This window comes from Canis lupus, chromosome 37 (assembly GCF_003254725.2).
Source record: "Canis lupus dingo isolate Sandy chromosome 37, ASM325472v2, whole genome shotgun sequence".
Lineage (NCBI taxonomy): Eukaryota > Metazoa > Chordata > Mammalia > Carnivora > Canidae > Canis > Canis lupus.
Genome location: NC_064279.1, coordinates 1,882,184 through 1,909,833, shown reverse-complemented (window position 1 = coordinate 1,909,833; position 27,650 = coordinate 1,882,184). Strand labels below are relative to the sequence as shown.

The window sequence follows — 27,650 nt, the reverse complement described above, 5'->3', positions numbered from 1 at the left end:
GAAAGGGCTCTAGGAAAGAATGGTGTTATTGTTTTCGTTCCTCCCTTATCTAAGTTTTCATTTGTAAAATGAAAGTAAATACGTAACAAGGTTTCTGTGGAAGAACTCACCTTTCCTTCAATTTCACACTAACTGCATTAGTGCGCAACCTGAGCCGCTGCGCAGGGCGGGCGCTCACAAGGGCTCGCGCTGGGATTAAGGCTCTACTGCCGCCTTCTTGAAATTCTTTAGTGTTGAACACAAGGCTGCGTGTTTTCATCTTGCACGGAGCCCCGCCAGTTACCCAGCCCGCCCTGTCCGTGTAACCGCAGGAAGTGAACCTCCATTTGCACCGTGGGGACCGTGTAAGAGCGCGTGGGGGGCCCGGGGCTGGAGGCCGAGGTCCCTCGCACACTGGGAGCCCTAGCTGGGGCCTCTGTCACCCTGAGGACCTGGTACCCTGTGCAGGGGCTGGAGCTGAGCCCAAAGGAACCCGGGGCGAGCCCCCCAGAACCCTTCAGTAGGTCACGCAGGTGGCAGGCGGGGCCCAGCCAGCTTGCCCGGCCGTCGAGCTTGTGAAATCGGGGTGCCGCGCCCACACTGTGCTCCCCGGGACGTCTCTCCCACTGCCTCTGGCCTAACTGCCCCGGGGGGGGGGGTGGACAAGAAGACCCGGAGGACAAGGCTGCGGGTGCGGGTGCGGGTGCGAGTGCGAGTGCGGGGAGAGGCCCTCGGTTCCCGCGCGCCGGACCGTGGAGATGCGGCCCTGGCTCCGGGGGCTCCGTGCTGCAGGATGGAGGAAGGGGCGGGGGGGGGGAGGTCCGGGCTCATCCCCGACGGCCGTAGGGGTCATTCCGCTCCGTCCCTCCCAAGCTAACCGGCACCCCCCAGGGCGCAGCCGGCGGGGCGCAGGGCAGGTACCCGCGGACTGGGGGGGGGGGCAGGGAGCACCGACCCGGACCGGGGGGAGGGGGTGTGCTGACCTGCAGCGGGGGGGGGGGGGGGCATTGCTGACCTGCAGCGGGGGGTGGGTTGTGCCGACCTGCAGCGGGAGGGGCTGACCTGCAGCGGGGGGGGCCGGGGGGCGCTGACCTGCAGCCGGGGGGGGGGGGGGGCAGGGGGCGCTGACCTGCGGGGGGGGGCCGGAGGGCGCTGACCTGCAGCGGGGGGGGGCAGGGGGCGCTGACCTGCAGCGGGGAGGGGGGCGGCGCTGACCTGCAGCGGGGGGGGGGGGGGGAGGCATTGCTGACCTGCAGCGGGGGGTGGGTTGTGCCGACCTGCAGCGGGGGGGGGGGCCGGGGGGGGCTGACCTGCAGCAGGGGAGGGCGGGGGGGGGCGCTGACCTGCAGCGGGGGGGGGCAGGGGGCGCTGACCTGCAGCCGGGGAGGGGGGCAGGGGGCGCTGACCTGCAGCGGGGGGGGCGGCCGAGGGGCGCTGACCTGCAGCGGGGGAGGCAGGGGGCGCGGACCTGCAGCGGGGGGGCTGACCTGCAGCCGGTGAGGGCGGGGGGGCGGCGACCTGCAGCGGGGGGAGGGGCCGGGGTCGCTACCTGCAGCCAGAGCTGGGGGGGGTGCGGGGGGAGCCCCGGGCCGCGCCTGCGCACTGCTCCCCGCGCCCATTTACTTTCGCTTTTCGGTTTCCTGCCACTTCGGCGCCTTCTCGCTCGCGGCCGGTTTCCCCGAAAGCACGTGGACGGCTCTTCCGCGCGCTGCCGTCCCTCCCGCCGCGCCGGTGGCGGAGCTGCGAGCGCCCCCTCCCGGCGGCCGGCGCGCGGGACCCGCAGGTGCGCGGCTGCGGCCGGGAGCGCAGGTGTGCCCGTGAGACACGCGGAAGAAAAAGAAAAAGAAACAAGTTTATGTAGTGACCCACCACCCGGAAACTTTGACAGTTTCAAATATTTTCCCTCTGTCTCTCCCTCTTGTCCAGTGTTCCCTGTATTTACGTTGCTATATATTCCCGCAGTAATAGAATAACGATTTCTTCCGTGTATTTCAATTTTATACAATTTTATACAGTTCAATTTGATACAATAACTGGTCTTCGAAAGCATAACGCTCGTATTCAGGCATATGAATATCAAAAACCCAGAGAACTACAGGGGAGTTCAGAAATCCCTTATTTTAACCCCGCTGTATTAACAGATTAGCAAAGATGCCTTCCATTGATTAAGGGTCATTTCTCCCATTGGAGAGAAGTTACCAACATGAGTACAACATTGGAAAAATGTGTCGCAAATGCAAAATGGAACTGTAGATTTTTCTAAACGGATGTGTCGCTGCCACTTTGAAACAGACCAAGGCCATCAAGATGGGACACAGAGGGAGTAAGTTGTTCATGGGTGTGTCAGTAAGAACACACAGCATAGTGTCCTACTGGGGATCCAGAGACCCCAAGGAAAATATTTGTGGGGGGGCCGGGCACTCCCTGAGAAATTACATTTTATAATTCAATAGTAGGATGCTTTTCTTTCCCCCATAAGGTCTATATCAGTGATCTATTGCTACATAACAAACTGAACTATCCTCAAAACTCAGGATAAAACAAGCACCGCGCATCATTGCTTGTGAGTCTGGGGCACACTGGGCAGTTCTCCCCGTAGGCGTCAGGGCTCCGATCTCGCTCCCACGCCTCTGAGGCCCAAGCTCTGCCAGCTGCATCTCTCAGCGGTGTTTGGGGTGCTCTCTGATGTTCCAGCCGGCCCAGCTGACTTGCCTTGGAGGACGGCAGGGTTTCTGGAATCCGGTACTGTGAGGTCCCTTGAGGCCTGGGCTCAGGACGGCGCAGTGTCACGTCTGCTGCACAGTATTGGTCGAAGCAAGTCAGAAGCCAGCCCAGATTCAACAGGTGCAAAAATAGTTCCCACCTGTTGCTGAAAGGAGCTACAGAGTCACATTGCAAAAGTAAGTAGATAAAAGGAAGGAATAACGTGGCCCTTGTTAGGAGATCCTAATTTCTTATAAAAAAAAAAAGATTTTATTCATTTATTCATGAGACACACAGAGACATAGGCAGAGCAAGAAGCAGGCTCCCTGCCTGAGCTGAAGGCAGACACTCAACCACTGAGCCACCCAGGTGCCTGATCCTAATGTCTTCTGATGAGAATTATGTAACTGACGATATCTATCTTTTTGCCCTGGTTTGCAAACTGCGCTGTATCCTTTACATTTGTTGTTCTTGTAAATATAATTAAATAAATATGACCGAGTGATTGGAAATTTAAAAAAAAAAAAGGGATGAGTGAAGAATAGGAATGATATTGTCTTCTGGATGACTCTCAAAGCAAAAATAAATTCGCTTCAAATAGATCTGGGGTGGTTCCTAAAAATCTTTTCACTGTAACGTCATGTTAATTTATGAGTTACTACAGTGCTTTCGGTTACTTATAAAATGTAGTTCCACCATCTCGGACTCTCCTTTAAACACCAGCTGGGGGGGGGGGGGGGGAGGGAGAGGGAGGGGGAGGAGTCAGTTTCACCTTACTTGCCCTTTCTGATGGATTGCTAGCAACTGGCCAGATACAGTGCGCAAAGGACTCCCAAGCTGGCCACTGGCAGCAAAGAGCACCCTGTCATTTGTTGCCCTTTTTTTCCCCTTTCAAACCCAAATACAGGTCTTTGCAATTACTGTGTTTTACCAGGTTCTATCCCGTTAGCTTCAGCATAGCAACACTCTGCTGAAGATAATTTAGATTTTTGATTCTGTCATCGGTGAGGCAGTCAGCCCTTCCTGTGGGCGGGGTAGTGGGGGAGGAAACCGCAGGGACTTCCAACAGGGACCACAAACAAACACCCCTTCCTCATGGGGCTGTGGGTAGGCTGCAGCAGTTCTGCTCCGGGCAGAGAAAGTGCACGAGGGCATGTTGATCCTACAGACATTCAAGGTCTCGGGTGGGTTATACCTGAGTGTACCTCACATCTGCTTATATTCCATGTCACCGCCATGTCACGGCCAGAGTGAACCAGGGCAAGGAGTGGGAAGGGAACGAAACAAATGGAAAAATAATGCAATCTACCAAACATGGTATTAGCTATTTTTTTTTTTCCAGATTGATGTCTTTTGCGAAGTGGGCACTGTTAGTATAGAGATACGGTTTCCTAAGCTGACTATTCCAGGGAGCCATCGCACATTTGGGTTTTCCACTTCTGGATCTCTAGTTCTTTTATTCGGTTTGGTTCTGTATTTGGTTGCTTTTTCAGCAGTTGGTATGTTAGTCACACTTAGAAAATACATAAGCTTGCCCTCCTGGAACTTAGAATCTTGGAGAGAATAAGGCCTGAAGACTTCAAAAAACATAATGTAGGGACTGTTGACATAAATGGAGACACATATCATGTTATTTCAGAGACGAGATTAATCACCACAGGATTAAATGGTTCCAGAAGGAGAATATAGGATTTTGGCTTAGTTTTAAGAGTTGCATAAAGACTTGATATTCAAAGTGAGTAAGGGGCAGCACATGCCATTGAGTAAGCACAATACTTGCCAATGGTATGAGCAAAGGGCCAGAAACAGGCAAATTAAAAGCTTGGGGGTGGGAGTAAAACAATGGATAGAATTTCGCTGGGTCCTGGGACAATGGGGGACAAGGCCAAAAGGTAAGAACATTCTGTGGAGGATCCAGACTAGCAGAGCTGGTGTTTATCCTAACTGCAATGAGAGTTGTCAGGGTTCTTGAGTAGGGACTGAGGGTATCAATGTGGTTAACGTTTTCAAGGACTTAATTTGGCAAACAGTGGAGAGGAAAGGGAAGGGAAGACGGTAGTCGAACTGGTCTTTTGTCGCATTCCAGTTCTGAAGCGATGAGAGCTACGGTGGAGTTTGGTCCATGACAGTAAAACGAAGGACAACAAAGGCACAGGGAAGGAGGCATCCACAGAACTTGATAACAAATGCTGACTCTTCCTAGAGGCAGATTTTCTCCAACATTGTCTTGGGTCCTAAATGCACATAAGTAGGGGGGAAAGGGCGTTTTGTAGCGGCCTGGCATCTCTTTTTACAGAAGGCTGCCACTTTGGTGCCAGGGGTCATTGCTATCGCAGGTCGGTACTGGCTTTGCGAGGCTGAATATGTGACAAGAAAGAGCATAAGCATAGCTTTGGGAGCCTACTGAGATCTTTTTTGTACCCAAGGGCGTCTTATTATTCATGGCTTGATTCAAGTTCCATCTACTTGAAGGCGCCAACTTATCTTGTGGGCATACATTCCAAGAAGATCTCATCTAGGCTGGCCTCCTGGATGCCAGAAAAGAGGTTGAGAGAAAGGGATGTTGCCCCAAGGGACTTTCCAAATAGAGAACTGCTGGTGAAAGGCCCGGAGTTTGGGGAAAGACAAAAGTGCTGAAGTCTGGAAAAGAAAGAATAGCAAGAAAGACAGGATTAGAGGAAGAAATGGGGAACCAGGGCTTTGTAAACTATATTGAGAAATTTGAATTCGGTAAGAAAACCCATCATAGGATTTTGCAAGTGGCAAACACATGATCTGCTTTGAAATAAAAAAAAAAAATCACTCAAACTGTCGTAGGGAGAGCGGATTAAAAGAGCATTAAAGGCAGGGCACCTGGCTGCCTCAGTTGGTATGGCATGCCACTCGAGCTTGGGGCTGTGAGTTCAAGTCCTATGATGAGTGTAGAGATTATTTTTTAAAAAAATTTAAAAAGGGGAGGGGCAATTAAGAGCTTAAGTGAGGGGCACCTGGGTGGCTCAGGGGTTGAGCACCTGCCTTCAGCTCAGGGCGTGACCCCCAGGGTCCTGGGATCGAGTCTCGTGTCAGGCTCCCCGCAGGGAGCCTGCTTCTCCCTCTGCCTGGGTCTCTGCCCGTCTCTGTGTCTCATGAACAGATAAATCTTCAATTTGAAAAAAAGAGTTAAAGTGAAGCAGCCATTTGGGAATCTACTGCAATCATCAAAATGAGGAAAATGTGGGGGATGGTGTAGGAGCTGGAGACAAGTTGGTGGGACTTGGGGCATCGCCAGCAGGAGCACCGAGCGGGCTGGAGAACAGGTGTGCGGGGGCGGGAGGAGCCCACACCCAGACCCCAAGGGCCTCGACGCTCTGACACGTGCCAGTTCTTCCAACAGGGGGCAGGTTTGAGGGGACAGGTGTCCAGAGGGGACAGGTGTCCGGAGGGGGCAGGTGTCCGGAGGCGACAGGTGTCCGGAGGGGACAGGTGTCCGGAGGCGACGGGTCCAGACGGGGCAGGTGTCCGGAGGGGGCAGGTGTCCAGAGGGGGCAGGTGTCAACGGGGCAGGTGTCCGGAGCGGACGCTGCGCGTGCGGGGAGGAGCGCAGGAGCAGGAGCGGGGGCGGGAGCGGGGGCGGGGGCGGGAGCGGGGGCGGGAGCGGGGGCGGGAGCAGGAGCAGGAGCAGGAGCGCCTGCCTCCAGAGCCGCACGGCCGCTGCGCGCGGGGCCGTCGGGTCTCCAGCGCAGCCCGGGCTCGTCCACACCTGGCCGCACCTGGCCGCACCTGGACACCCCCGACGCCGCCTCGCACCGCGGCCCGAGGTCGGGGGGGGGGGGTGGGGGCGGGGGGCGGGGAGGCTCACACGGGCCGCGCTGGGCGCCGAGCAGGTGCGCCGCCCCCGCGGCTCCGGGGGTGCCCGCCTCCCCGCCCGCCGCCTGCCTCGGCTCCCCGCCGCGGGGCCCGTGCACCGGCCTGCGAGCCCTGCGAGCCGCCCCTCCGGCCGCCGGGGTCACCGCCGCGGTCACCGCCGGGGTCGCCCGGCCTCGCGCCTCCGCGGGGGGCCCAGCGCCCGGGCTGCGGCGGGTCCGGGGGGAGGGGCGGCGCGCCCGCGGAACAGCCGCGTCCGATTGGCCGAGGCGGCCGCGGCCGCTGATTGGCCGAGGCGGCGGGGGGCGGGGCGCCGGCCTCGGTCTTTTACGCGCCGGGCGCTTCCGCTTTCCCGCACAGTCGCCGAGGGACCCGGGCGCTGTGACCCCCCGGGCCGAGCCCTCGGACCCGGACGCCGCCGAGGCCGGGCCAGCGCCGCGCGCGGTGAGTGGCCTGCTCGCCCGGTGCTCGCGGGGGCGGGGGGCCCGGTGCTCGCGGGGCGGGGCTGGGCGGGGGAGCCCGGGGGGCGGCGCGGGGGGCGGCCCAGCGCTCCCGGGGTCGGGGGGTCGCGGGGTGCCCGCTCCCCGAGCCTTCAGGCGCTGGCGCCCCGCAGGAAAGGAAGCTCCTAAGACACCCTCCCCCAAACCCTGCCTCTCCCCCTTTCACCTCCACTCCCCCCACCCCCCGCCTCCACCCTGTCCCCTTCTCACCTCTTCTTCTCCCCGCAGGAAAGTTTCCCTTTTCCCTGTGCCAGCTGGGACGCTCCCACCGTGTGCGTGCAGGCCCGGCCGCCCGCGCCTCGCCAGCAGCCAACAGCTGCCGCTTGGGTTGGATCCTCAGGCCCTCGCGGGCCCCCCGGGAGCAGGTCAGTAGTTGCTCCCGAGGAATGAATGTCCCGTCTGGGACTCTTAGTCCTGCACCGGTGCGTACAGACGGAGCAGCTTAACGTCTTCCTGGAATATAAAAGTTCCTGCAAACCCCCGAGCGATGTCAGTTGTTTAAAAAGTGGTGACTAATACTGAAGATTTGGGGGCCGTGTGTGTGCATGTGTGTGGCTGACTGTGCTCCAAGCGTTTGTATAGGTTGGAAAGGTCATTTTTATGGCACAGAACTAGAGGACTTGAGCCTCCAGCACAATCCCGGATGCAGCTGCTGCTTAACAAGGATGCAGAGCTGAGGCTTGGTGCAGCATAATGTGGTTTGCCCCGTACTCTTTTTTTTTTTTTTTTTTTTTTTAAGATTTTATTTATTTATTCATGAGAGACACAGAGAGAGGCAGAGGGAGAAGCAGGCTCCATGCAGGGAACCCGAGGTGGGACTCAATCCCAGGTCTCTGGGGTCACGCCCTGGGCCCAAGGCGGGTGCTCAACCGCTGAGCCACCCAGGGATCCCCTTACCCCCTACTCTTAATTCAATGTGAAATACACTAGATTTCAATTCAGTAAACCTGTTGAACACATACTACGTGCGAGACACCGTGTAATGTACCAAGGATGTTTTTAAAAAAAAAAAAAAAAGAAAGAAAGAAAGAAAGAAGAGGAGGACACAGTCCTGGCAACTTACTTCACTCAGGGGAGAAATCCTGGAGCTTTATAAGGAGCTGATGCTCCAAGACAGGGTACAGAATGCTGTGGCACACAAGTTAAAGACAGCTTAGTTGTCCCTGGGTAAGTCCCAGATGGCTTTCTGGAAGAAGGGGCATTCACATCTACCTTAGAATAGTGGGAGGATGTAGAGAGGCAGAGATCCCTGGGGAGGCTGTTTCCAAGGGTGGATGACAGCCGGAGCAGCGCCACAGTGTTGGGCCTAGCCAAAACACAGTAGACCATTTGGCAGTTGGTTTGCTTTGTTAATGGGTGAAAATAGGGTCAGGGTGCACATCAGCCTCGGAACGGGCAAACGGCAGCACTTTTGAGCAAGACAGTGATGTGGTCCAAGTGTGTGCAGCAGGAGGCTAGACTGGGACGTGGTTTGGGAAGCAGGGAGGTGGGAGGTCTTGGGACTGCAGGAAGGAGTCCGTATAGCACTGGAGCTTGAGCATGGTGACGGGGAGGTGGTCATGGCACTCTTCGCATTGGTTACAGGTTTTGTGAGAAGATGACACGGATTCGGAGTTGTTAGCATGAATTTATTAGTTGCCTGCTTTGTGCCCGGTGCTGTGTCTGTACCAGTTCATTCATTCTTAACAGCCACACTGTTGATAGGGAAGTGACTTGCCCGAGGTCCAGCATCTAATAATAGGGGTTATACCGGGGATCCCTGGGTGGCTCAGCAGTTTAGCGCCCACCTTCAGCCCAGGGCGTGATCCTGGAGTCCTGGGATCGAGTCCCACATCAGGCTCCCTGCATGGAGCCTGCTTCTCCCTCTGCCTGTGTCTCTGCCTCTCGCTCTCTCCGTGTCTCTCATGAATAAATAAATAAAATCTTAAAAAAAAAAAAAAAAAAGGTGTTATACTCCCTCTGGCTGACCTCTGGCCAGTGTAGTTGCTGTAGGCACATCCTTATTAAATAAACACTTAGCAGAGAGGGAAGAGCCACAGATTTGGAGTCTCCCACTCAGGTAAAATTAATTTGAAGTGAAAAATCAGATTCCTGTTGCAGGTATGCCAGAGGGGAGATTTGTGTCCGTTTCTTCTTTTTTTATTTTTAATAAGATTTTATTTTTTCGTGTGAGACACAGAGAGAGGCAGAGATACAGGTAGAGGGAGAAGTAGGTTCCATGTGGGGAGCCTGATGTGAGTCTTGATCCAGGACCCCAGGGTCATGACCTGAGCCAGAGGCAGCTGCTCAACCGCTGAGCCACCACCCGGGCATCCCTGTTTGTGTCCATTTCTACTCGTATTGTGATGGCAATGAGTTTTATAGTCCCACCATATTCTTGCTTTTCTTTCCTTGGAAGGAAATTCGTGGAGTAGATGTAACTTCTTGCCTGCACATGTGTGCTTGTCCACACCCTGCACGAAAATCTAGACCCCTTCCCAGAGGCCTGCTGGGACAAGATTCACATATACCCACTCTGCATATTGCAGCTGTGCACTAGTGTAAATCCTAAGTTATGCTGTGGTAATGGGACGCCCTTTGTTTTCTTCATAGATGCTGGGACTTCCTTAAATTCGGGTTCTGTTTTCATTTCCTTAGAACTGCTATGCAAAAACTGACTTACACTTATCCAAAGAAGTGAAATTATATTTAAATATATTGAAATTATATTTAACAATGTGGTTTCAATCTTTAAATTGTTACTGATATTAAAGACTTTTTGAGCTAGTTTTATTGTTTGTAGTCAGCCAAGAAGAAAATCTGTTTTAAAAGGTACAGGACAAAAATAATTCATTTTACCATATGAATCACAAAATATAAAATACCAGTTTAAAATTCTTCTTCTTCTTAGTTGGGCAGCCCGGTGGCTCAGTGGTTTAGCACCTGCCTTCAGCCTGGGGTGTGATCCTGGAGAACTGGGATCCAGTCCTGCATGGGGCTCCCTGCATGGAGCCTGCTTCTCCCTCTGCCTGTGTCTCTCATGAATAAATAAATTAAAAATTAAAAAAAAAAAAAGCATTTAAAAATAAAATTCTTCGAGTTAAATTACAAATGCACTGTATTTCTTTCTTTCTTTCTTTTTTCTTTTTTTTTTTTTTAAGATTTACTTATTTATTTTAGAGAGTGAGGGCATGTGAACAGGGGGAGGGCTAGAGGGAGAGGGAGAGAATCCCCAGCAGACTCCTCACTGAGCTCAGAGCCCAATGCTGGGGCTCAACCTCAGGACCCTGAGATCTTGACCTGAGCCAAAGTCAGACGTCCAACTGACTGAGCCACCCAGGCACCCCAAATGTACTGTGCTCCTAAGAGAGCAGTTTTTGGAGGGTTCTTAGAATTTGTCTGAAAGTAAATCTAATGAAATACTATTTTCCATTTTTTATATGATGAAAGTCCAGATTCATTCCAAAGTCATATTATGTGCCCAGCACTGTTCTGGAGAGATAGCAGTGAACAGTCCACTTCCCTCCAAATTCTTCCCTTCGCGCGGGGAAAACAGTAATCAAAATAAAAAAGAAAATATATGGTGGGTTAGATGGTGGTAAGTGCTATGGAACAAAACACATCAGGGCAGAGGGAGAGTGTTTATGAGGTGAGAAGTGGTGTCAGTTTAAGCAAAGCATCCAAAAAGGCTTCCCTGGTATGTTGACATTTGAGCAAAAGGCCCAAAGATGTGTTTTCTGGAGAGGAAAAGAATATTAACCCCCAAACCTTAAAAAAAACAGGCTTTAGTGTATAAACATCACTTAAATTATATATTTCAGAGACAAATTACGTTTTGGATTAAGTATGATTTTTTAAAGAAGCATAATGCTAGATAAGCTTTCTTTGGAATTACGGTCTTCCATTCATGATCTGTGTTTTGTGTTTTGTGTCCTTACAGGATGTCCCAGTGGTATGAGCTTCAGCAGCTTGACTCCAAATTCCTGGAGCAGGTTCACCAGCTCTATGATGACTGTTTTCCCATGGAAATCAGACAGTACCTGGCACAGTGGCTAGAAAAACAAGACTGGTAAGAAGGAAGGCTCACTTGAAGTTTTTCTATGCTTTTAAAGTGATTAAGTGACTCGGAGCCACACTGGTTAAAAGATGAATCTCATTGTAGCTGTTTGGATTATCTGTTGCAGAGAAACGTATTGGTTTGAAAAATGGCATTTGACTCTACAAAAGTAAATGGGTTAGTCATTGAGTCTTTTAAGGTAGTTCTGTCCATTTGATTATGATGCATACTCCTAAATGCTTTGGACACGTTAGATAATGCTGGCACCAATTATTTTCCACATTAAGATCCAGGTTATAGAAAGAAGTAAGTTAAAAGAAGTCATTTATAGCTAAATTATGGCGACATATTGATTAGAAATATGAAGATAATAAAATTAGAGGACGTCTCTAAAAACTGATAAGTATTCTGTTTTAAAATTTACTATTTGCTGGGACGCCTGGGTGGCTCAGCGATTGAGCGTCTGCCTTTGGCCCAGGGTGTGACCCCGGGGTCCTGGGATCAAGTCCCACATCGGGCTCCCTGCATGGAGCCTGCTTTTCCCTCGGCCTGTGTCTCTGTCCCTCTCTCTGTGTCTCTCATGAATAAATAAGTAAAATCTTAAAAAAAAAAAATTTACTATTTGCTGACTGCAAAAATTCTAAATGTTTTTAAAAGTATTTGACGTACAAAGTAAAGGCCCCTACTGTTTTTTTTTTCCCCTCCAGAGATAATTACCATTAGCAGTTTCGTGCACAATCTGAGTTCTGGATTTTTTTTTTTTTTATAAGATTTTATTCATGAGAGACAGAGAAGGAGAGAGAGAGAGAGAGGCAGAGACACAGGCAGAGGGAGAAGCAGGCTCCATGCAGGGAGCCCGACACAGGACTGGATCCCGGGTCTCCAGGATCACGCCATGGGCCGAAGGCAGGCGCTAAACTGCTGAGCCACCCAGGCTGCCCCAGAGTTCTGGATTTTTTTATGCTAATTGTGTGTAATAGAAATATAGTACAAACAGCTGTTAAAAACAATGTCAGCCTTAAAAGAAGGAAAAATCCTAAGAAAACGCTAAAAATTTGGCTTCTTGAATAATTTTCATAAGGAAAGCAATGTTTATTTTGTCTGTTTATAGTATCTAAAATGAAATGTGTGAATTTTAAATCTCCCAGGGAGCATGCTGCTAATGATGTTTCATTTGCCACCATCCGTTTTCACGACCTCCTATCACAGCTGGATGATCAGTATAGTCGCTTTTCTTTGGAGAATAATTTTTTGTTGCAGCATAACATAAGGAAAAGCAAGCGTAACCTTCAGGTATGACTTGGTTTTTGCATTTTAGCCAAAATGTTCCCAAGCATAAGAGTCTTCTTCACTGAGTGAATATTCTTGAGCATGCATTTTATTGGTATTTTTTAAAGTTTCAGAGCTGGTAAATAAACTCCCTTTGTATAGCTAATATTTTACAGCATATAAGCAGAGTAAAATATCAGTTCATTTTGTAAACATACAGGGAATTTTGAGGTTTAGATGTATCACCTGCGAGGTGTCCGTAATTCTGAGAGAAATGTGATGCTGTCACCTGTTTTACTAAACATTGTTGAAATTGAAACCCAAGGGAAGGGGTCCCATTGTCAAAGCAGTGAGCTGTAGTAACATGTAGAAGCTCAAAGGAACTTAGTGTGAATCTGGTCTAAGTCCTTGGTATAAAAAAATAAAATTAAAAATAAGTCCTTGGTATACAGATGAAGAAGAAGCCCGGAAAAGTTTGACGTTCCTGAGGCCTGATACTGAGTTGGTGAATTGGAGCTAGATCCACCTTTCCTTGCTTTTGGAAGATTTGCTCTCCCACAGATGGGATGGTCCCAGGGAGTCCCAGGCAGGAGAGAATGGGCTACAGAATTTCAGGAGTTCCTTAAGCCTGGCTACTGTATTTACTTCTATATTAACAGAATTTTTCTGTTTCCATGGAAACGAGAGCGATTGTTTTCTTGTTTCATACAACACAATCGGGGATCCCTGGGTGGCGCAGCGGTTTGGCGCCTGCCTTTGGCCCAGGGCGTGATCCTGGAGACCCGGGATCAAGTCCCACGTCGGGCTCCCGGTGCATGGAGCCTGCTTCTCCCTCTGCCTGTGTCTCTGCCTCTCTCTCTCTCTCTCTCTCTCTCTCTCTGTGACTATCATAAATAAATTTAAAAAAAAAATCAGTCATACAACACAATCAAACTGTTCAACTTAGGTAATTAGAAGGTTTTTCTTCCTTTGTGAACATATCTATGATTACATAATACCAGTGACAGGGGAAGGCAGCTTAAATTTACAGAAATTTGCTCTGCTATAGACTTTGTTTGAACGTGCCTATTATTGAAGAGCCCCCCGATTGCTAGTATTTTGCAACCCGCGTTGACAAGGATATAGGAAAACTGAAAAGAGTATCTTTGACTAATTCAATACAGAGACTAGCAGATAAATTAATTGAGAAATGGCATAGTTTTTGTATCATTTGCATTGTCTCAGGATCCTAATGGAACATAAATGGCTTCATGAAGAACGGAAATTAAAAAGTCATTAGAGGAACCATGTTTGAAAATACTTGGTTTTTTAAATCAAGAAATAACTTAGATACCTACACTTATTGGAAAGCTTTTGTCATAATTTATGAAAAGAATATTTTGATTTTACCAAAAATAGCTTGTGTAAGAATTTAATAAATTCAAGATGAGTTATCTCAGTAGATAGAAACAAATGCAATTTATAATATACAATGGCTTAAACATTCTGAAATTTCATTTGTTCTTATTCTAACAATCCCTATCTAGGATAATTTTCAGGAAGACCCAATACAGATGTCTATGATCATCTATAACTGTCTGAAGGAGGAAAGGAAGATCCTGGAAAATGCCCAGAGATTCAATCAGGTACTTTTTTTCTAATTAAACACCGAAGATTATAGTAAAATAAAAAATTCATTCATTTATCCAACAAATATTATCAACACCCCTGTGCAAGCCAGTAGTGAATAGTCCTCTGATTTGACAGCCCCAGAAAATGGGAAAGATCAGATACAGAGATTTGATGGGACCCAGGCTGTAAGAAAGGACTGTAATCTAATGGAAGTCATTCTGGTGGGGGAGAGAAATAAAACATAAACAGAATAGCTTCAGATAGTGGTAATTACTATGCAGATACCAAAGCAGGATGCTGTGAGAGAGTACTGGAGTATTCGGGGATGGGTTTGTGTCTTTGTTTTATTTTTTAAAAATATTTTATGTATTTATTCATGAGAGACACAGGCAGAGGGAGAAGCAGGCTCCCAGCAGGGAGCCCGATGCGGGACTCGATCCCAGGACCCTGGATCATGAACTGAGCCAAAAGCAGGCGCTCAACCACTGAGCCACCCGGGTGCCCTGGGGTTGTGTCTTTAGATCCTGCAGGAAGCTTCTCTGAGCCCTGGGGCAGAGAAGGAAGCAGGCTGACTGAGAGCTCGTGCAGCGGCAGCCCGAGGAAGTGGAAGTGTCCTCGGAGAAGGTGCAGTGGGTAGAGGTAGGAGGTGGGCGGATGAGGTTATGGATATGGTACCAGCGTGGCTTACGTTGAGCATCAGAGGTGGGAGTGAGGGAAAGGGGAAAACAGGATGATTTGGTGGTTTGAAACCTGAGTCACTTGGACATATTGTTTATCGAGCTGGGAAGGAAAGAAAGGACAGGAGTCGGACTTCTGTAGGACCTGGTATGTTTTGGAGAAGAACAAGTTGTTGGGAAAATCAAGAGCTTTGTTTTGAATAGTGTCGAATTTAAATCTTAAATATATAAGGCATCCAAACGGAATGAGTCAGACTTTGTTTTAGTGCCAAGATTTTTTTTTTTTTTTTTTTTTTTTTTAGTACCAAGATTCTTGATCATGGTTTTACTAGTACTATTATGAGCCTACCTGGCGATTAGGGTTCAGATTTTTAAAGTTGCCACGGCATCTGTTTATTCCTTTCCTGGATGAGGGGGTGGTGGGAACAACCCAGAAGGCAGGTCGCTGTGACACCACCGCGTGGGTGGTTCTGGCTAAGACCCTTCCAGGATGAGGGGACACCGTGCCCGTGTACTAGAGCCCAAGTAGCGGTGCTGAATGCCATTCTCCATGCACATTCTGGGCATTTGACCCAGTCCTTGGGCATCTGCTGCTTCCCTGGGCGTTTCGTTCCTGTCACATTGAAAGCACCTTGCTGTGCTGAGCAGGTAAAGATCGGCATTATTTGTTCTCATGTCAAGCTAGTCCGTCTGCTTCATGGCCTATGAACCTAAGTGCGTGCGTGCCGGTGTTGGCCGCCCGGCCTCCCCGCAGGAGGTGTGCGTGTCAGCGTGGCCCTCTGCACCTGGGAGGTGTCCAGCAGGACCGTTGTGGTTGTGTGACATTTTTGTCTTAAGGATGCTATGCGATGGGCTGGCCGCTCCTGTGTCCACCTTGAGAGGACTGCCCGGAGCAGAGGGAGGCAGAGTGGGCCTCCCTCCTTGGCACCCAGGCATCCCTCGCCTCACATTTGGCCCCTTTGGGAGGCGGAGCACGCAACATCTTCTCTCCCAAATCAGCTCCTCTTTGGGTCTAGAAGACTCACCAGCTTTGGTCTCCCCTTTAAAGAATGTCGGTGATCTGGGAGACGATCGTTTCAAGCCCCTCGGAAGACACCTGCGTTATCAGTGAACACCTTCAAGGAGGTTTAGTTGGTTGTCCAGCTGAGAACGAGAAGCAAGGGCTTCTTTGGGTTTGAGGGAAGGATCCAGATGTCTGAGGCCATCGGGGAAAGGGAAGAGGCACTGACATTACCCAGCCTCCTCTGGGCTGGGAAATTGAGAAACCTTCCTTTGCTGTTTCTCCCCTGGTTGAAGCAACCACATGTTTTTAATGCGGCCGGCCGTTACTCATCCTGACACACCATGTGTGGGGTGTGGCGATGGCCGTATTTGCTTCAAAGTAACCTCATTTTGGGGCCAGAGGCACAGGGGAAATCTGATGAAACAAAAATGTTCATGAATGGACAGACGGCTGGGGAACTGATGGGTACACGGGGATTCAGGAAGTTCAACAGGTTAAAAACATGCAAACTTCAGAGTCCGTTCAGAGCTTTTAAAGAGCGCAGAATTCTGTAGAAACATCAGGATAGGAAAATCTGGTTCCTGTTATTTTTTTTGTCTTAACAGAAGAACTTTAGAAAGTATGTAGATACTTCTTGGTAGACTACAAATTTTTGTTTGCCACCATTTTAGAACACCAGGCTTTCGTGTGTGTGTGTGTGTGTGGGTGTGGGTGTGTGTGTGTGGGGGGTGAAAAACTATATGTATGGATAAAATTGAGGTTCATAGGGTTCACCACAGTGAGTGGTGTAAGGAAAGACCTAGAGGCACCTGGATGGCTCAGCGGTTGAGTGTCTGCCTTCGGCCCAGGCCATGACCCCAGGGTCCCAGGATCGAGTCCCATGTTGGGCTCCCTGCATGGAGCCTGCTTCTCCCTCGCCTGTGTCTCTGCCTCTCTCTCCGTGCCTCTCATGAATAAATCAAATCTTTAAAAAAAAAAAAAAAAAAAAAAGACATAAAGTGGCTCTCAGGGTTCCCTTTGCTGTTACGTCCTTGTGATCCTCAGCAATAGCAGACTTACCATATACCACAGGCTTATTTCCGGGCCTGTGCTAAATGCTTTATAAACAGGATTTCAAAGCTGTCACTGAAATTAAGTCCTCTTATCCCCATTTTACAGATGAAAAAGACTAAGACTGAGGGGCCACGTGCTTTGCCCCAGGCCACAGAGCTGAGTCAGAATTGTCTGACTACAACCCGCTCAGTAGAGAAGTGTCTTAATCTCTCTTGGGGTTTCAGACTCATGAGGTGGGAGAGGAGTCCCATGCTGCTTGGGGCTCTGACACCCGCAGGGTGCCTGTCACATGTCCTCTTCCTTGGAAGCTGCTTGTTCATCGAGGGGGAGGCCGCCTCAGTCCCCAAGCAGACTTCTCCTTGGTCTAGGGCACATGAGAAACCCGGTTCTTTTTTTTTTTTTTTTTTTTTTATTTATTTATGATAGTCACACAGAGAGAGAGAGAGGCAGAGACATAGGCAGAGGGAGAAGCAGGCTCCATGCAGGGAGCCCGACGTGGGATTCGATCCCGGGTCTCCAGGATCACGCCCTGGGCCAAAGGCAGGCGCGCCAAGCCACTGCGCCACCCAGGGATCCCAACCCGGTTCTAATTAAAACCCTCCAAACAAGGCGGGTAGAGGTGCTGGTGAGCAGTGAGAAAATACAAGAAGACCGCAGAGGTCCCTCGCGACTTTAACAGTTGGTGCAAAGCTTTTACTTAGACTCCAGTTAGTTCACAGGCAGTGTGATGATAGCTTCAGGTGTGCAGTGGGGGGGTCAGCACCTCTGTACCCACCTTCCCACCTTCCCGTGGTTTCCTGATTCTCTTGGCTTGTCCGACAGTGAACAAGTCAAAGATCCCGGTCTCTGGAAGTAGTATCAGAATCACAGGTGTAGGGCGGTCATAGTGATCTTGTTGGTGTTTCTAAAATACTTGATGGGAAAATGCTTAACAGCCACCCAGCAGTGGGGTGAGGGAGGGAGCGGGGCGGGGGGAGCGACATCGGAGCACCCAGGGTGTGGGAGGAGCTGGGCCCCGACTGCTGACGCTTCTTTGTGGAGCCCACGCTCCTTAGGCCTCTGCCACAGAGCTTTTCCACCCAGCATTTCCCAGTGTGAAAGCTGGAAGAGACTTGGTAGCTGGCACTGCGGCTGCACTCGCATGTCCACTTTGTCCCCATTTGCTAAATTAACCCTTGACGGTGTGGGAGGAAGGGCCTGGTCCCTGCGACCGGGTGAAGTAGCCCAGCTGTCAGGAGAGCCCGCAGCGCAGGGCGTCCACATCGGGCTCCCAGCAGACACCAGCACAGATGCCTCTCAGGGCTGCAGCTCATTCTGAATGGCCGGGGCACCTGGGCGGCCTAGTGGGTTAAGCATCTGCCTCCAGGGTCCTGGGGTCGAGCCCACATGGGGCTCCCTGCTCAGGGCAGAGTCTGCTCCTCCCTCTCCCCCTGCCTGTGCTCTCTCTCTCTCTCTCTCAGAAGTAAATAAAATCTTACAAACAAACATGTGTTTGAATGGCCAGAGCAGCCCCGTTTATTTCTGAGTGACACGTGGCACCTGAAGATAGCAGTCATTTTATTTTTTTCAGCAGTCATTTTAATATATTTTTTTTAATACACACTTTACACAGATAAAATTCAGATGCTTTGAACTTCGGTGATTCCAGAGGATATAAAATGAGGGAAAACTTCCAGAGTTTTCTGTAAACAATAACTTTGATTACCTAAATGTACTAAAGATAGAGCAAAAGATACTATAGGCCAATTTCCCGTATGAATAATCGACGTAAAGTCCCAAATAAAATAGTTCATTGATCAGAATTCAATAATACATTAAGAAAAAAGTATATTATGACCAAGTGGGATTTATTCCAGATTATAATTACAGAGTAAATTGTGCCTGGGAAATGCATTAATGTAATTCATTATGTAAATAGATATAAGGGGGGGGGGGGGAAGCCTATGCTTATCTCCATAGTTATTGAAAAGAGCTGACAAAACCCAAAACCCATCCCTGATAAAAGACAGTAAAAAAACACGAACTGCTAGATACCTCTTCAGCATATTAAAATATACACCTCTCAGTTCTGTAGACAGTGTGTCCCGTAGTTCAGAAAACCTCAGTTAAGTAAGTCAGAACCAGGGCAGAGATGTTCATGCATCTCTATTTCCACTGCTACTTAAATAACATTATGTTATTTGCCAATACAGTTAGACAAGAGAAGATCGTTAGAGGCATAAGAATCCAAAGACAACATCATAAAGATATTGGCTCTCCCTGAATCATTCATAATTTTAATGTGATCCCAATAGAAATAACAAGTCGCTTTCTGAAGCTGTGAAAGTCATCAGGAAAATAAACGTGCAGGAACAGCAAGGAAGCTCGTGGAGAAGTTCAGCAGTAAGACGGGCCCATCCCTGCTAGATATACCCCAAACTCTCTATAAGTAAACACTGTTCAGGGGTTTGGGTTTAGGAAGAGAAAGACTTGTGGGAAAGCAGAGAAAATCTACAACTTAAACCCAAGTAGATAAGGAAATTTGTGTGCTAAAAGTGACAAAGCTCTGGGGAAAATACGAACTTTTCACTGAATCTTAAGACGAAGGAAAGAAGTTACAATTGTATCCACTCTTCACAGTAAACGCAAGAATCAACTTCAAATGAATTAGAGATTTTAAGGAATAAAGAAACCATGCAAGTGGAAAATCCAGATATAAAAGAAGAAAACACTAGCAAGTTTGAATATGTAAAAATACTCACATGGAATCTGTGCCATGTAGGACTCTATGTAAGACAGTTTGATGGGCACACTTTTTGCCATGGGAGGGGCTTTAACTCTAAACAAAAATAGCATCTTTCTAGAATCCAGTCTGTAGGAGAACAGTCTCCGGTTTACCACTCCACCGCCTGGGTGTGGGACGTTACCTGACCTTGACTTAACACCTAGTAAGCCATGCTGTGAGGATAAACGGGAACACCTTAGGTCACGAACGCACAGACACCGCTACGTCGGAGTCTTCTGATCATCAAGGATGAGGACTGAACACTGATGTGCCTGCACTGATGATCACTCTTATGTTAGCAGATACCCACTGAAGTCCTGAATGGCAGTGCTGTTCAATTGATAGGCCTCTGACTCACCTGGGGTCTTGTCAGAATGGGGCTTCTGATGCGGTCATCAGATCAGGACCCAACAGTCTGCACCTCCAGCAGGCTCCCAGGTGGTAGGCGCCGCTGGTCTGGGTACCACACTGTGACTTGCGAGGTTTTAAGACAAATAGGTACAGGGTTAATGAGAATAACCTTGTCTACAAAATTTGAGAAACCCTGAGATAAACTTCCTGTGTGGTACGATGCAACCGTATGGGTTAATGGGCAATTGCAGAAATCCTCTGTTTACAGTAGACCTGAGCGGAGCTTCGTCTTTCTGTAGCCTTTTTAGTAGTTGACCAGTGTTTTCTGGGGTCTTGAGAACTGAGTGGTTTCGTGTCACTGCTCACGTGGGAAGCTTGTAGGAAGGTCTGGGAGGTCTGGGAGGGAGGTGTGCACAGGGTATGGACTTGACTTTGGAGACTAACCAGCAGCTGACTACAACGGAGGAGAGGAGTTAACCAGTTGTTAACCACGCACCACCTCCCATTACAGGCGCAGTCGGGGAACGTTCAGAGCACTGTGATGTTAGACAAGCAGAAGGAGCTTGACAGCAAAGTGAGAAACGTGAAGGACAAAGTTATGGTGAGTATTGAGTAAATATGTATGTCTAGCCTCTAGCTTTTTTGTAGACAGGAAAAGGTTTCAATTGCTGGCGTGTAAACGTGGTAAGTGATTTCAGCCTTCTACGTAGCTGAGGAGAAGAGGTTTGCTTAAGTTCCAAACCACGAGGAAACAAATTGGCTAAACCAACGAGCAGATAGACCTTTATGGCCGCTGCTCTAACTTCCAGACATTGAGCTTATCTCTCTTTTCCTTTGCAAGATTGTGCAGGAACTGCTGACTTTGCCCCACCGCTCGGTAAACTGGGTGTTGCTGCTCTGCGTAGCCTTTTATGTGCACGCTTCTCCAATTGGGGTGTTCCTGGGCTCACACAGAGGCCTGGGTGAACGTGGCCCATCTTTCTCAAGCACCTGTTTTATTCTAAGACTTGGAAGGGGAACAAAGACTTTTTGCTAAAAGAAATTCTGATAACATTTCTGATTAAAAGAAAATACAACAATTTTAAGATGAAACCTACAAGAGAACTGAATCTGCGGAGGAGAGGGCTGCTCCGGTGCCCTGGGAGCACGTGTTCACCGCTCTCCTCTGTTAGGGCTGTTTACCGGAAGGGAGAAGTAGTCCTGCGGGGCAGCAGGCCTGAGTCTGGGAAGGGCCCTGAGCTAGGCGCGCCATCTCACCTGGGCATCTGGGTCTCACCAGCATGGACTGGACTTTGTGCTTCAGGCAGGGTCTTTCCAAACTCCAGAGTCTTGGAAGCAACTTTATCCTGCAGCCTCCCAAGGAAACACTTCATTCAAGTAGAAATCAAGTGAGCCCAGTCTGAAAATAACTGTACATTTTCCTCTTAAAAATTATTATGTGCTTATTAAGGAAATAGACAGTATTATGTATGTGATTAGAATTTTGCAAGTTGAATTCATATTTGAGGATTGTCACCGTGCTTTTCTGGGTCCCATTGACCTATAGTAATCTTATTTCCTAAAGTCTCTGGAAGCTGATTGGTGGAAAACCTGTTTATATCCTTATTTGTAGTGTATAGAGCACGAGATCAAGACCCTAGAAGATTTACAGGATGAATATGATTTTAAGTGCAAAACCTTGCAGAACCGAGGTAAGAGTCAACGTTTGGCTGGCTGTCACTTCTGTGTACACTCGATGAGGAAGGCAAGTAGGTCTTCGTGTTTGTCAGATGTTTTATGACTCTGAATTGCTAGTTTGGGCCTCTTGATGATGCAAGCCAGGGTCTTAACCTCTGTACTGGTGACATTTTGAGCCAGGTAATTTCTTGTTGTGAGGGGCTGTCCTGTGTGTTCTAGGATGTTTAGCAGCATCCCTGACTTTTACCCACCAGGTGGCAGTAGAACTATCTCAAATCCCCCGGTGGGTGGGAACAGAGCAGTCTCCAGCCTTTGCCAGCTGCTGGGGTAGGGGTGGGGCCAGTATCATCCCCCCCGCCCCCCTTGACAAGGGCTGGTCTCCTGTGGCTTCTTGTACCTAGCCCGCAGATGGACTTAGACTGACAGGTGTGTGGAGCTTGCCTGCTGGAAGCTCTCCCAGACACTGCAGCTTCCTACGTACACTTCACAGAGAAGTTCAGCATCGCTCTTCATGTTCTAAAGCCATCTCGCTCCATTTTGTTGTTGCTCATCTTTAACGATGACAGACTATCAAGTGAAAAGAACCCAAATGCGTGCATTATGTAAAACATGGGAGGCATTACTGTGACCCTGGTGACCGCTTAGAGGACGCCAAGGGTAATCTGGAAAGATTATTAGGATAATCTGAGGGCTGGTGTGAGAGAAAGGAACCTGAGCTACTGCTTCTCAATTGTGGGCTTGTCTTTCAAAGCTACAGATACACTTTGTATACATTCTTTATCTGAGATTTTCAATTTTGTCACTTGTATTCATTTAAGTAACATTCTAACAATGACTCAAGAGCCAACTGGTACTGTTTCCAGTTTACTTGGGTCACTGGAAACGAGTACTTTGTTTCAGCCTGTCCAGCTTCTATACTTAGGGCATTTCTCTCCTTCAATCAAAACTGAAGATGAAACTTTGATCTGTCAGCTGATAGTGTTTGGGTTATATTTTTTCTAAGTGTATGTGAACCTTCGATTTAGTTGATTTTGTTTTTTTTACATTTACATTTATCTGCTCTCTCCCTCATGTCGTAGAACATGAAGCCAATGGTGTGGCAAAGAACGATCAGAAGCAAGAACAGATGTTGATCCAGAAGATGTATTTAATGCTTGACAATAAGAGAAAGGTAGTGATTTGCTTTCCAGAATAACCTGTTGCTTTTATCACAGACTATAAATAATAGGCCTGAAGTTTAGAAGAGAGGAAAAATTATTTTTTTTTATTTATTTATTTTTTTTTGAAAAATTATTTTTATAACCACTTGGTTTAGAGCCCCAGTTGAGCTATTATTTGCTTTGCTTTTAAAAAAGATTTTTAAATTCAATGATTAGGGCAGCCCAGGTGGCTCAGCAGTTTAGCACTGCCTTCAGCCCAGGACGTGACCCCTGGGTCCTGGGATCGAGTCCTGCATCAGGCTCGCCACAGGGAGCCTGCTTCTCCCTCTGCCTGTGTCTCTGCCTCTCTCTCTCTGTCTCTCATGAATAGTCTTTTTAAAAAAATAAGTAAATTCAGTGATTAAAGATGAATTTACCTCACTGTGTGTCTTCCTCTCCCTTTAGGAAGTAGTTCTCAAAATAATAGAGTTGTTGAACGTCACAGAACTTACCCAGAAAGCCCTGATTAATGATGAACTGGTAGAGTGGAAGCGGAGACAGCAGAGCGCCTGCATTGGGGGACCCCCCAATGCTTGTCTCGATCAGCTGCAGAACTGGTAAGCTGCTCCTAATCCGACTGGCCGACCCTGTGAACTCAAAGTGCGCATTCGAGTGGTTAGTGGAAGGGACCCCGTCAGAACTTTGGTTTAGACTGTGGTTTAGTCCGGCTTCTTCTGGCCCTGGAAGCACTTGAAAAGCACACGCTGTTCATGCCTGTGACCGAGTTCAGCCAAGTTCTGCTTGGTTGGGAGCACGCCCCTCCCCACTGTCCATGCACCATGGGACACGTCATTTGTGCCAAAACGCTGGCGACATAGTCACAGAACACATTTGGTGACTTGAGCCCTGTGTCTTATTGAAAACAAGACCACGTAAGACATTTTCCAGGTTTGCATGAAATAATAGTCTGGATCACTCATTCAGTCCTCCATCTCGGAAACGCTTGCTAGAGGCTGTGTGCCCGGCCCTGGGCTAGGCCCTAGGAGTGCGCGACCAGGGATTCTCGGTCCTTCCAGTAAGGAGTCTCTGTGTGGGGGCGGGACCCAGGTGTGCTCCTGTGCAGTAGAAGGCTGCTGGCGGAGGTCTGCGGAGGCGAGGGGAGGAGTCATCGGGGAAGGTTTCCCGGGAAGTGGCCCTGCAGTGACGTGACCCGGAAGAGGAGTCCTGCGCACAGCCCCGGCTGGGTGGCTGCAGAGTAGGGGGCCCAGGAGGACAGGAAGCTGGAGCCTGGTTCTAGGGGGATCTCACCTGCTGCCGGGAGCAGGACCGTGTCTGGGGGCTGCTGACAAGCCAGGAAGGCTGTTTACTGGAGTAGAGGTTCACTTCTCTGGGGCTTTTTTGACTTAGGTCACCCTGGCAGCAGTCTGGAGAGTAGACTATAGACAGAAAGGCCAGTTGGGTGACTTGAGCATGTTAGTGTCGCCCCAGAGACACCGCCAGCAGAGTGGACGGAACAGATGGTTTAGGGTAGAGGTGAGGGGACGGTGGCCTGAGTGGCCCCCAGGTGCCCAAGGCCCAGAGATCTCAGGAAGTTCTCTGAATTGATACATTCTTTAGAATTCACACTTCATACTCAGCCTTTATTTTTATTCTGTGGATTGGCTCCTCATATTCCGAATGTCTTGTGCTTAGTTAGAATGTCCCTGCAGAGGTACTGTCACCCTCCCCCCCCCATCCCCCCCCCACCCCCCCACCCCCGATGCCTTGTCGCCGAGGCCACAGGAGCCTGTTCAGGGCCGCAGCTGGGCTCTGGGGCCATCGCGGTACTGCCCGCAGGTTGTTGAGCCTGTGTTGGGTGCCAGGGTGAGCCTGCGTCCCCGTCATGGCCACATGGCCACTTGGTGGGGCTCCTGGCGGGGACTGCGCAGTGACGTGGCCTTTCCGGGGAGAAGGCTCCTGCAATTGGGCCTCCAGGGCGTGAGGCCGAGGGGCCTGAGCGCCCTGCCCTCCACAGCCCTGCACTGCCCCCCATCCCCGTCCGCCCCCATCAAGCCTGCCTGGGCTCCCCCTGTCCCCGTCCTCATCTGTCCCGTCCGTCCTGTCAACCTCTGTCAAGCCTGCCTGGGCTCCCTGCAGCCCTCGCGCCCGCTCTCAGGGCCCCATGTCCCCGCTGCCCTCACCCTTCCCCTGAAGTCGGGGCCCGCAGGCTGCAGCCCGACGTGGGGGGCCGTCTCTGCAGCCAGGGGAGGGCTGGGAGCTGGGCCGTGGGGACACTGCTTCTGAGGGAGGCCCGTGGGTCTCATACCCCCAGGTTCACCGTAGTCGCTGAGAGTCTGCAGCAGGTGCGTCAGCAGCTTAAAAAGCTCGAGGAACTGGAACAGAAGTACACGTATGAACACGACCCGATTACAAAAAACAAGCAGGGGCTGTGGGACCGCACCTTCAACCTTTTCCAGCAGCTCATTCAGAGGTAATGGAGGGATCCCTGGGCTTCTCCTGCAGCTCTTTTACCCGGGCAGGGAGGGGGGGCAGTTTACTGCTCTCTCAGCTGCTTTAAAAGTTTAGTAGGTCATGTAATTCGTTTAGGGCACTCATGTCTTCCGGGACCCCTGTCCGTGCCGCTGGCTCTTTGTTCTCGTGGCCCCTGGGCTGTAGCTTGTCACTTCGCCGTGCCTGTCCTGTGCCCCCCCGCCCCCCCACCACCAAGCCGCCCCCTCGGAACCTCACCTCAAAACTGTATCCTCCTGCAAGTTGCAGCTTCTATCTTGTCCCAAAATCTTCCCAGAATTTCCAAACACAGCACCTCCCTCCCGGATCTGCACGACTCAGTCTTTATTCGCCCGTTCTGGATTTCTTATGTACCTGTGGGCGTGTATTTCTGTTGCCTGTGACATAAATTACAAGTTCTTGGAAGACAGAGATGCGCCTTTGTCATCCTTTTCCCCCCATGGGGACCTGGCCCAGTACCCAGTACCGGGCCCGTGGGCAGGCCTTCCAGATGTGCTTAGTAGATACAAATGCGAGCGAAAGACGAGTCCTTATTGTAGATTTTTTCATACTCACTTGACATAAATACCCTCCGCGTCCTGCGGCTAATGTCCAAACAGAACCACCTCAGGGCTGTATCTTGAAATAACCAAGGATATGTATTTACTTGGGTTTTGGAATGCAAATTTGGTCCCTTTTAAAATGAAAATTAATATTTGGAAATGCTTGTGAGGTAGTCAGTATTACTAAACAATTGGACCAGAAGAACGGCTCTCTAACGGATACTGGAATACCCGCTTCAGATTATGGTAGTGAGCAGTACGTTACCTGGTTCATTTGTACCTATAGCAAGATTCCTTTTTATTTTTTGTTCTTGTTTATCTTTAAACTGACAGACCTTACATTGGGCTCAGGTGCACACATAGCGATTGGGTGTTCATGTATTTTGCACAGTGATGGCCAGTGCGGGTCTAGTTAGCAAACTTGGTTCTTCGTGCATCTTCCTAAATGAACATAGCCCAACCTGGGGCTTTTGCTGGCGAAGGTGTCACAGGTCGCTGCAGCGACTGTGGCCGCACGTCGAGTGCAGATGCGGTATGGAGGTTTCCGTGCTGACCGACAAACCTCACTTTGTTCATCAACTTGTTCGAATCTTCCAAACCGAATTTTCGCTTGCACGCTCCAGCCCCCTCTCCTGTTTCAGGAAAATAATTTGTCCCGCCTCAGCCTTCACGGAAACGCTAATGTGCACTTTGCTCGGAATTCACAGCTCCTTTGTGGTGGAAAGACAGCCTTGCATGCCAACTCATCCCCAGAGGCCGCTGGTCTTGAAGACGGGGGTCCAGTTCACGGTGAAGCTGAGGTAACCCCAAGACGTGGATGCCCCGGGCCCTCCGCTATGCAGTTTGTGTCCCTGGGCCCCCAGCACTGTCACGGGGGATGCTCCAGAGGACGCACCCTGCAGTGGCATTCCAGCCTGCGTTCGTGCTTGGGACGTCTAAGAGTCTATCTTCTCCATTAAAAGAAAGAGTTAAAAAAAAAAAAAAAAGAATAGGAATACAACAAATATTTATGTATGCACACCACACCGGGTTTTTTCACCCGTTAATGTGATGCATGTTTGCCTTAAAAAGGACTTCAAAAGGGCAGGACTGCACCTGGGGGAGAGCATCAGTTCCGGCAGTGTCATGCCCTCCTGGGGATGAGCTTCTAACCTGGGCTTCACGTGCCCCCGAGACCACGTGCAGTGTGTGTGAATACGGACCCGTGACACGTGTTCTTCTGGTGACTGGGTCCAAGCTTCCATCGGGTTTCAGAGTTTCCCTGTGGTCTGAATGTGTGTAGACCACCACGGAAAACAGCCCAGTGCCAGTCCTCCCTCCCAGAATTCTGCACGTGTCTGCACACATACACAAAGACCCACACACACTACAATGTACAGGATTTTATTTCTAAAAGCTAGTGTCCCGCTCTACAAGTTGTTTTGCAGCCTACTTTTTCCCTTGCTAATAAATGGCAGAAGTGTTTCCATGTGAGGACAGATGGCTCTCCTTTCTCTGCTGAATGGCGAATTTATTGAGCTGTTCTTCTACTGGCGAGGAGCTGGACGCGCCTTCCGAGTTGGCCTTAGTCCTTTCTCTGGGGGGCTTCGACCTAGGTCCCCAGGGCCGGCTCTGCCGCCGCTGCAGGGGGTCTAGAAACCCCACCCCGTCCAGCGGAGCAGACCAGTTAGGGGCTCCTGCCCAAGGTCTCCAGCTCATCAGAGGAGACACGCACGCCCCCCCGCAGGGCTTCGTCCCATCCTTCACACCACCCTGGGATCACTATAGATGTTAACCTCTTTTTCCTGGTTATGGGTAAGGATTCATATTTTCCCCGACAGGACAAACATTAGATACAGGTGCCAGTAAAAATATGTTTGCTAGGCTTTACCCTTTACCCATGTGATTGGCCCCAGCTAGACGTTTTGATAAAACCCAGTGTTGGCAAGGCTGTGTGGGGAAGCCGTACCCCCACTCACGTTTGGCGGATATGGAAAAGCTGCTGCTTTCTCTCGG

The 27,650-nt window shown here is 49.8% G+C and overlaps 2 protein-coding genes across 2 annotated transcripts in view; both read left to right on the top strand.

Annotated features, from left to right (window-relative positions):
* Positions 1 to 4,554: 4,554 nt before the first annotated feature.
* On the top strand, positions 4,555 to 7,415 carry LOC112656438 (putative uncharacterized protein WWC2-AS2). Its single transcript, XM_025441791.1, has 3 exons — positions 4,555 to 4,574; positions 6,546 to 6,969; positions 7,254 to 7,415. The coding sequence occupies exons 1-3, from the start codon at positions 4,555 to 4,557 to the stop codon at positions 7,413 to 7,415; spliced, it is 606 nt and encodes a 201-aa protein (XP_025297576.1).
* Positions 6,813 to 27,650, top strand: part of STAT1 (signal transducer and activator of transcription 1) — a 40,431-nt gene continuing 19,593 nt past the window's right edge. The window contains exons 1-11 of the mRNA XM_025441554.3: positions 6,813 to 6,969; positions 7,254 to 7,390; positions 10,945 to 11,073; positions 12,210 to 12,354; positions 13,857 to 13,955; positions 20,301 to 20,390; positions 21,402 to 21,480; positions 22,546 to 22,637; positions 23,071 to 23,222; positions 24,917 to 25,075; positions 26,363 to 26,455. Coding sequence (XP_025297339.3) covers positions 10,946 to 11,073; positions 12,210 to 12,354; positions 13,857 to 13,955; positions 20,301 to 20,390; positions 21,402 to 21,480; positions 22,546 to 22,637; positions 23,071 to 23,222; positions 24,917 to 25,075; positions 26,363 to 26,455 — 1,037 coding nt within the window. The 5' untranslated portion in view covers positions 6,813 to 6,969; positions 7,254 to 7,390; position 10,945. The remainder of the gene's footprint in view (positions 6,970 to 7,253; positions 7,391 to 10,944; positions 11,074 to 12,209; positions 12,355 to 13,856; positions 13,956 to 20,300; positions 20,391 to 21,401; positions 21,481 to 22,545; positions 22,638 to 23,070; positions 23,223 to 24,916; positions 25,076 to 26,362; positions 26,456 to 27,650) is intronic.